General features: G+C 37.9%; 2 protein-coding genes across 2 annotated transcripts; both read right to left on the bottom strand.

Moving 5' to 3' along the window:
• Positions 1 to 2,204: 2,204 nt before the first annotated feature.
• Positions 2,205 to 3,082, bottom strand: LOC117864656 (tubby-like F-box protein 7; the record flags this gene model as incomplete). Its single annotated transcript, XM_034748775.2, has 1 exon — positions 2,205 to 3,082. A coding segment is annotated over one exon (591 nt), but the record flags the coding sequence as incomplete, so codon positions are not given.
• Positions 3,083 to 5,415: 2,333 nt separating this feature from the next.
• LOC140223451 (uncharacterized) lies at positions 5,416 to 7,938 on the bottom strand. Its single transcript, XM_072295295.1, has 3 exons — positions 7,845 to 7,938; positions 6,625 to 6,725; positions 5,416 to 6,519 (listed from the first exon to the last, which is right to left on the bottom strand). The coding sequence occupies exons 1-3, from the start codon at positions 7,936 to 7,938 to the stop codon at positions 5,515 to 5,517; spliced, it is 1,200 nt and encodes a 399-aa protein (XP_072151396.1). The 3' UTR covers positions 5,416 to 5,514.
• Between the last annotated feature and the right edge of the window lie 2,307 nt (positions 7,939 to 10,245).

Raw genomic sequence — 10,245 nt, 5'->3', positions numbered from 1 at the left:
TTTTATGTTCCCACGAGCCACATTGCATAAATTTGCAAGGTAATGTTGACTAAATTCTGTTCAAACATGAACCAAGATTTGAAAGGTTATAACTCTTTTGCTCCTATAATTTTGTAGGCATCCATGCTTTGGAGAAGAAGGTTGACTGCACTAGCTTATGAATTCGCTGACATTGAACTCATGTTACTTGCATATTTATCAAGGGAACCTAAGATGCATATTTATTGGCATAATTAATCCATTTTACCAAACGTTTTGCAAAACGGCTTTAGCTTCACTAAAAAAGCCACTCCACCGAAGAAGCCGAAGCCAAAGCCGTTTTATGAGAAACCGAAGCTCTACCAAACGGGGCCTTAAGCTCCACAGCATGGCTCCTGCTTTTTTTTGTTCTGACAATTGCTTCATTCTCTCCTGTGGACTCCGGTGAGCTAGGGAAGTCTCTACATTGCTTCCGTGTTTATTGGCAGAAAACTGAAGGCACCTAAAAAGGGTGTTTTAACTTTTTGTTATGGCTACCACAGCATGGCTCCTGCATTTTTTTTGTTCTGACAATTGCTTCATTCTCTCCTGTGGACTCCGGTGAGCTAGGGAAGTCTCTACATTGCTTCCGTGTTTATTGGCAGAAAACTGAAGGCACCTAAAAAGAGTGTTTTAACTTTTTGCTATGGCTACCTCTCAGATGTAAATTGGCTTCCAGGAGAATAGTTCACTTATAATGGTTTAGGGCTTGCTTTTGTCTGTATATTCAGAATGATTTGACCGTTGCTATTTTGACAGCCTTTTACATTCACATATCTGTATTATGAAGCATAAATATAATGTTAGTCCTGCTTGGTTGTCCCTCTCTTTTTTCTCTTTGCACCATTTTTATGCACATAGATAATTTTATGATCCATCTATTCATATTCTTGTTAAAAAATTTCATGCAGTTTTGGGTGCATTAAGTTTACACAAGGAGTGCATGTGGGACTCCTCTCATCCAGGGGGAGCTGGTAGACTATCAATAGCCATCGGTGTCTACATTATGTTCTACGAGTACTTTTGTTTTCATTTCTTAGCAATGTAATCGCCCATGATGTAACCGTTCCAAACTCTTACTCTTTCTTCTTAAATGAAAGGCAGTGCTCCTGCCAATATTTTGAAAAAACTGTGGAGCACCCTCCTGGAGTCCTTCCCAGTACAATGCAATCTTGTCCTGTCATGCTCGTGGGCACTTTGATTTTGCGATCTTCATCTGTTGAATGCTAAAAATTTCTCAGTGGAGGTTCTTATATGTTGGACATGTCGTGTCACAATAATTTCAACATGAGCTGGCCGGCAATCACAAAATCATTGTATTCAAATAGCAATATGTTTGTAGTTGAATTAATTGTCAGTGAAGCTGGGCATCATATGCTCACTCGGAAAAGGGTTTGAGCAGATGACAGTTGGTGCGGGAAGGTTATATGGTATCCAAGCTAATTGTATGGTCAGCTGGCTGATTTGTTTATTGGTTTGAACCCAACGAATTGTTTAAAAGTTTAGGCATCTGGCATTGCTCATCCACGAGACAGAATTCTGAAGCTGGGATTCGCTCAGATATATATGCTAGTGCACAGCTGCAGCTGCTGATGGCGACCGGAAAACCAAGAGCTGCTGCGGAGGGTCGTCCATCAGGATCAGGATTAGGATTCGACCAATTTTTGTTGCTTGCTTACACAATAATCATCAAGCTAACCCCAGCCAGCCAGCCAGCAAACCTCATCAGCATCAGTCGCTGTATCAAGTTGTTATTAATGGTATGGACCAGCACTAGAAGTATTCACAATCATGATGACGAAAACCCCTATCAATCTTCGGGGGCGTTTGGATACCAGGGGCTAAACTTTAGCCTGTCACATCGGATGTTCGGATGCTAATTAGGAGGACTAAACATGAGCTAATTACAAAATTAATAGCAGAACCTCTAGGCTAAATCGCGAGACGAATCTATTAAACCTAATTAATCCATCATTAGTGAATGGTTACTGTAGCACCACATTGTCAGATCATGGATTAATTAAGCTTAATAGATTCGTCTCGCGATTTAGCCTAGGGGTTGTGCAATTAATTTTGTAATTAGCTTATGTTTAATACTTCTAATTAGTGTCCAAACATCCGATGTGACAAGGGCTAAAGTTTAACCCCCGTCTCCCAAACACCCCCTTCATCTGCTACTAGCAGACAGACAACTCAATCATTCCAAACCCCAACCGGATTTCCTGACTTTTCAGCGCAACTACACAACATCGATCTTGCATACCCAGCAGCAGGCAGCAGCAAATAAAAAGGTCAACAAGCTTACCATTACAACTCAACACTTCTTCTCATGTTGATTGCTTCCCATTTGGACTTTAAAGCCATTTTCAGGACAAAACAAGACTTGAATCAACAGCTACTAGCTGTGCTTATCACATCAAGACATTGCATCTACCCGCTCTAATCGCTGCTATGCTAACCCCATCTATTGATCTTATTCACAGGCCAGCTTCGTGTCAAAGCTGGTCAAACATATGGCGAAGGCCTGGAAAGCCGACAGCGGGTACTGGTAGTCCATGGTGAACGTATCCTTTGCAACTTTGCCGAATTGCAAGATCACCATGTCGTGGCTCGACGACGCCTGGGGCTGCGGCGTCTGTCGAGCAGGAGGTGCCGAAGCCCCTGCTGCGGCTGCCTGTGCCGCAGAAGCTATCAGCTGGAAGTTCTTGACTGATGCCACCGTCACACGGCCACGGAAGTTGAGGCACCAGCATTGCAGCTGCTCGTGACACCTCGACGCCTTGTTGCACAGAACCAGGGGCCTCTCCTTATCTGCGTCGTCGTCGTCGCCGCCGCCTCGCTGATTTCCTCCGCCAAACTCCGAGTACCGACAACTGCTCAAGTCCATGGAGCTGTCTGCGATGGAGTACTTGGAGAAAGAAGTTGCTGTGCTGTGGAAGGACTCGTCGAATAACCTCGGGAGGAGCTCTTTCGGTTGCCCAGGCACAACACCGCCAGGCTCCCTGCTGGTCGGGGCGGCGTTCTCTGTCGGAGCGATGCCGGGCCTCAACGTCTTCTTCGAAGATCACGGCTGCGGCGGTTCCAATAGATGGCCATGAGGTGGACGGCCTTTCAGCGCGGTTGTTGTCGCCTGTAAAAAAAAAACTGACGAAGGGAAATTGGTTCATCGCGTGTGCGGGCAGGGTGAACCGGGCAGGCGCGCTGGTCCGTGGGGGGCTCAGGTACGGAACAGTTATTCCGTATCCTGCTACCAAATAGCGGAGGCCTATATATAGAGAGAGGGATTTTTAAAAAGTTTGAGTTCACAACTGCACTTCTAATATTAATACTTAGTTTTGTTGTCACAACAGCTAAGCATGTGCTCTTATTGTCCGTTTTCTTTACCAGTGAACTATTTATCTTATTGTATATACAACGAAAAAACTACATGTATGTGCTTATCGAGATGTCCTCGACCACAACAACGCACAACAGATGAGTGTGTTCACGACCAGCAGGTCGTCAGAGGCCCGTAGTTGGTTAATTTAGGCCTTGTTTAGTTCCCAATTTGGGAGTGCCAAAGTTGGGATTTTGCCATAAATGCGCAACTGTAGCATTTCGTTTATATTTGTGAATTATTGTCCAAACATTGACTAATTAGGCTCAAAAGATTCGTCTCGTAAAGTACAACAAAACTGTGTAATTAATTTTTGATTTCGTCTACATTTAGTACTCCTTGCATGTACCGCAAGTTCGATGTGATGGAGAATCTTCTTTTTGCATAGTGTCAAAGTTGGGATTTTGGAGGGAACTAAACATGGCCTTAGCATGTAGCACAAATAGCTTGCTACTCTCTCGGTGTTAGATTCTGGCAAGTCAGCAAGGACAACGTGGGACTGGCACAAAAACAAATGAACGAGACATCATGCATGGTATGCTGCTCAAAATCCAGAGACTTCCTATTCCAATTAATCGAGCCAGTATCGTGGAATCCTGTCGTATTCCTCAACATTGGTCGTTCTTTCACGCTCCAACATGTTACGATGCAAGTTGTGTGCAAGTGGGGGTATATATATATATATATATATATATATATATATGCTCTGATACAAGTGCGGGAAAAAAACGATCGAGGGCGAGGGAACGAGCGACTTCGAAAAATTTCGGAATTCAAATTTCGAGTTACTATTCACAGCACTATTCAAATTCGGCGAACACTATTCAAATTCGCGGTACTATTTAAATTCAGCTCACTATTCAAATTCGGGAATATGAACAGTGCCCGAGCACTCACCGGGAGTGGGTGGAGCACCTATGGGTGGCGGCACTATTCAGCCACTATTCACTCACTATTGCGCACTATTGAGCTACTATTCGGGGTCGCTTTCAGGGGATACGAGCACGCGCGGGTGCGTGATTAGGTATATTCCTTAATTAAGCCTATTCTCAGGATCTTTGCGGGTTGGCGAGACCGAAGATTCAGCCGGTCGTGCTGCTATGCTTGTGACAGTCCTACTCGGTACTCACTGCATGCCTCGCTGGCTCGCTTCAGAACCAGGCCAGCTCGGTCTGCACCCTCACCGTCCCCAGCCACGCTCACACAGGACTCAGGCTCTATCGTCTTCCCAGGCAGTTCCACCCGAAGGGAACACTTCTCTGCGCACACAGGGTTCTCCTCAAACGCCGCTACCAAGGCTAACACGAGAACGACACGCGCAGAGGTTTCTCCTCTAGGGTCCCTAGCGTAGAGACATCGCCCCATAAGAACAAGCTTAAAGGAAGGCAGGGATGCTACCAGGACAGCTTAATCCATTTCCACGGGACAAGCTTACATGCGGCTTTCCCTTTCGAGAAACCCCAAGCACTTAGCACAAACCTTGATTACCTTACAAACCGAGGGACGAGCTCCAACGGCCTCCCTTTATTCTAGTAGTGGTAGTACAGAGGTGGAGTAATACAGCGGTAGATTCTAAAATATGGTGGCTAATTCTTTCTCTCTCAGAGAGTGGTGGTGGATGTCTTCATGAGTGGAGTGTGGGTGGAGATCTTCGGTGGTGGAGTGTGTCTTCGTGATTCTCTGGTTATCTGCTTCTTCGTGGTCTGATGTCGTAGTGTGGTGCGGTGCCTCCAATGCTTCTCCCGGTACCTCGTTTTATAGTCGCGGCAGAGGCTTCTGGAGTTGCTTCGTGCTTAAGGCTTCTGGTGCCTTCAACTATTCTCCTCTTCTGTTGCCTGGACACTTGGACGGCTCTCCGCTCCTCAATAATTGTCCTGGGTACAGTAGACTCGCTGTTTATTCCTTTTGCCTTGTCCTCTATCGCGTACTGTCTTCTCGTGATATTCCGGATGCTTCTTGGTATGGTCTTCCACGCCCGAATGATTGATGTCGCAGACTTCAATCAGAACATCATGGCATGTAGTATTATTCTGCCCCGGCCGATTTGTTGTTAACACGTTAACAACACTGGAGACTTATTTCCTTGTGTGACAAAATATTCTTTTATGCGAGCTGTATTTCTATTCTTCTTCTTCAATATCCGGTTCCTCTGGTTGCCACAGTTCATACCATGACAGTAATTCACGATATTCTTTTCTTAACTGGCATTCCATTCCATAATTTGGCTTAAGTAGCCTTCCTACTTCTTTTGATATTATACTATTCCTTCCATAATATTCTCGTAGAAATATTTTTATTATTTTGTTTTGATACATCATATGGTACTCAGTATTGAATTTAGTATTTCCTTCTATTTCTTTTGCTTCACTGAAAATTCTCCAATTATCATGATTATTTTTAGCACGTATATCTTCATAATTGTACCATGTTTCTGAAGACCATATCGTAGGGAATTTATACGAACCTTTTATAATATATATATCATGACTTGCTGGTCTCAATGGTAGTGTAAATTTTGGTGGGTTAGAAAAGTATTTTATTTTATATTTTCCTTGGACACACGCCAATCTTTTGCATGCTTCTTTAATAGCCTTTCCTAAATCAGATTGAAGTATTTCCTCTAATGTTCCATAAATATCTCGGACTAACCCATGATCAATAATAGTTTGTAAAGAAATATCTTCTCCTGTATGCCTTTGTATATTTGTAAAATATTTTAGGTTTATATCAGCCTTAAGTATTATAAATTTATGATGAGGCTTAACAATTAACTTATCATCAAGATGAAGCAAAGGAAAGGTATTTATAGTAACTATTATTTCCAAATTCCTTTCTATACCTTGATATAGCCTCATGAAGTAATTTTGTATATCTTGAAATGTTTTGTACTGTCTTTCAGCATATTTCTTCCATATTAGATCTATAATATCTTGTGTAAAATATGCCAGCACTTGTTCAGTCTTAAAACTTATCCTAGGGATAAGAAACTCATGTGGAGTATTGGTTAAATATTTATTATTTCTTTTATCATTTGAAGAGTCCTCCTTCGGACTGATCTTATTTTCCTCACATTTTGTATTGACTACTTTCTTGTCACTTGGCTGTTCTAAGCATGATCTACATGCCTGTTTTATACATAAACTACAAGTAGCCCTTTTTCCTGGATCTTGATAATATATACAAAATACACAATTTATATTAACGTCATCTCTTTTATGATCCCGAATTACTTGATCCATCATTTCTATTTTTAACCCTGCTAGTTCCTCAATCAAGTTCATCTCTTCATCACTCGATTCATCTTCTTCATTATATTCAATCTCATCTGTTTCTATTATTGAATATATAGATTCATCATCCATTATATCATCATCACATACCAGAATATTTTCATTAACACTATCTATAATTAACACCTTTTCTTGCTCTTATTGCTTATTAGAATATCTCTTCTTATCCTTATTAGGACAAGTTTTACTTAAATGATCTGGAGAATTGCAAATAAAGCATCTACATGTACTATCATAATTTTTTCTAGGATTATATCTTCTTACATTTCTCTTGTGAAGGAAAGGAGCTCTATTATCTGATCTCCTTAGGAAATATCTTTTCTTTGTTTTTACATTTCCCTTTTTATAATTTTTAGGGTATTTCTTATTTCTATATTTCTCTTCTCCATATGTCAATGGTATTTGAACTATTTTATTACAAAAGTTGTAATTTGATTGCTTCATTGACCTTTGAGCTTGTATGCTTGTGCATATTTTTCTTAGTTGCTTAAAAACAAATGTTATAGCCTGAGAAATATTATATTCCCTTCCATTAGATTCCTTTTTATATTCTTCAAATATCATAGATCCTAAAGGATCTGGTAATTTATTAAAATATCTTTCAACTATACTCTTATTATAGCCTTGCTTAGCAGTTGTGGCGTTATACAAATAATGCTGAGAGAACTCTTTTATTCCTTTCCAATTTGTTAAAGTCAATTTCTCTATTTCCTTCAATCTTTCATTTTGTAATGCAGTATAACCTAATTCTGGATCTTCATCTATAACAATACTTGATATGATATTTGCAAAATTATAAGGGTTACTACCAGCTCTTTTTAATTCTTCATAATAATGAGGATAAGTTTCTACCCATTGTTCCCATAGAACTTTAACTGATTCTCCTAAGAATGTTTCTAAATATGTAATCATATCTTCTACTCTACTTCCAATATTATGCTGATTTTGTATATATTTTTGGACTATTAGGCTTTTCCATATGCTTATAATATTTGGCCAATCAATAGGATCATGTGCTGCTAAATTTAATATTGCACCATCGCTTCTATAATTCTGAAATTGCACAGTCCTTTCAAACTCTCTCCTTTTTGAACCCATATGCTTATATTGTCCAGGTATATAGGTATATGTAGGTTCTTCCTTTTCTGGTGGCCAATTACCTGGTTTTCTAGATGGTCTATCAGTTTCTCCTTCAATTTTTATATCTCTCTCTTGTTCTCGTCTTCTTTTAGATGGACTTGGATCTATATCCATGGCTTCTATAGCAGTATCTTTATTGTATAATTCTTTATTTCTTAAAGAAAGAATATGTGAATCTGACTTACTACTATGTATTTCAATTATATCTTCATCCTCTTCTTCATAACTTTCTAATAAAATTTTATTATTGATCTCCCATTGATCTTCTTCACTTATAACAACCTCTTCTTTTTCCTTTACCCTTTCTTTATTATTCTCTAATTCTTTCTAAATCTTACTATTTTTATCACTTACTTGTTTCAAAGTAGATTCATGTTTCATTATCGGTATACTCATCTTTTTATTATTTAGCTCTCTTTCTTTCTTAATTTTATTAAGTCTATATAATTCTTGTCTGAAATATAGCTCTTTTTCTCTAATAGCAGACCATTCACATATCATAGAGGTATTATATTCATCTTGAACTTTACTTAGTTTTTTCTCATAGTGTTTTATTTCATTATCAATATCTAAATTTTCCATGAATTCACATACACTATGTCTTCTAGCTTCTTCTATATTTGACTCAGAAGTTGAAACTTCTAAATCATCTAAACTTCTTTCTTTGTAATTAACAAACCTGATACTAGTTTTGCCTTTACTATTTTCATAGCTTACATAATCTTTAGGTTGTTTTAAAATCTTTGGTTCTATTAAAGCACTTATATTCCATTCTTCACCTGCTCTTTCTTCAGAACTAATTTTTAAAGGACTCATGAATTTTATTCCCTTAGACTGCATACTTTCTATTACATTGTTTACATTTACCTTGTATTTAGTTGCACTTCTATTAGTTAACCTTCCTACAAATTCTATACTTACTAATAAATTTGTACCTTTAAAGTCTTCATAACCTTTGGTCTGAAACCCTATTGCCATTTTATCTATAAATTATTTTATTAGCATTATTAAATCTGGAGCTATGTATGTTATTAACATATTTTCATTCATATCTCCTTCTAGGAAACCCAATGCTGCTTTATTCACTGAATCCCATCTTTTATCTAACAAGATTATTAGAACTTTGGTTCCTAATTTCTTCCTAGTCATTCCTTTAATTCCTATGATGTACATTCCTTGATGAATATATTTGTAGCCTGAATATTTTAGCCCGTTCTCAAATTGTTTACTAACAATTCTTAGCTGAACTGGTTCTGTTAGAACACTTAATTCTACTTCTCTAGATATTCTATATAGCCCATTTTTATTTTCAAACCAGCCCATTTGATATATTTGCTGAGGTCTTATCTTTCTTAAGGTATCTCTCTGATATCTTTCAAGATCTCTTTCTACATCTATCATTTCTTCTAAGTTTTCAATATCATCACATCCTCCTTTCAATCTATCCATAAAGCTTAAAGGCTTTATGTCTTTATTTATTAGTTGGAGTGACTTGTCTCTTCTAGAGATACTTTCAGATATTTCCATTTTTCAGAGTTTAATGATCTATTAAACTCGACTAATCCTGTTGATGATAGAACAATTTCCTTATTATGCTCAAAATTAGTATTATCAAATTTCTTATATAGGTGAGTTATATCCTTTTTAATATAATCACTATTTTGGATGATTCTTCCTAGAGAATTTCTACTTTTTTCTGCCGCTTGCAAGATTAATTCTAGCTTATTATTCAAGGCTAAAATATTTTCTTCTAGATGCTTATGTTCTTTCTGTAGTTTTCAAATTTTAATTCTAAATCGTCTTGCCTTTTACCCCAAGATATATAGAAGTTATGTATTAAGTCAACTAATAAATTGATCTGGCCGTGTGAAGTATGCCAAGTATGATCTTCAGAGCTATTTATTCTGCACCTTATATTTATATTTTCTTTAGTATTAACTGTCTTTCCTGTATTAACTTCTAGATTTAAATAGTGAAGTTTTTCAATCTTGACTAAATATGGAAAAACCCTCAAAAACATAAATTTTAACAACCTCGGCTCTGATACCAGTGCGGGAAAAAAACTACAATATACCAGTCTATTTGTATCCATTCCCTGTAATTATATCTTCAAATAAAACCCATCTTCTAGTTGAACTTTTCTTACTATTAATTTTATTGTAGTATCTACATATAGCTTCGCAATCTGTTCGCACCGTGAACTCTTTAAATCCTAGATATAGTCTAAAAGCATTTAGCGCATTAATAACAGCTAAAATTTCTCTATCTGTATTATTTATTGCCTTTAGTTTATATTTTCCTGAAGCATACCTACATATTTTTTCTTCTGTTTTTGGGGAGTATTTATGAGGCTTTTGCTTTAATATAGCACCCCATCCTATTTCAGATGCGTCTGTTTCTATAATAAATAATAGTCATCTA

The sequence above is a fragment of the Setaria viridis genome, chromosome 7, assembly GCF_005286985.2.
Source record: "Setaria viridis chromosome 7, Setaria_viridis_v4.0, whole genome shotgun sequence".
NCBI lineage: Eukaryota > Viridiplantae > Streptophyta > Magnoliopsida > Poales > Poaceae > Setaria > Setaria viridis.
This window is presented reverse-complemented; position numbering and strand designations above follow the sequence as displayed.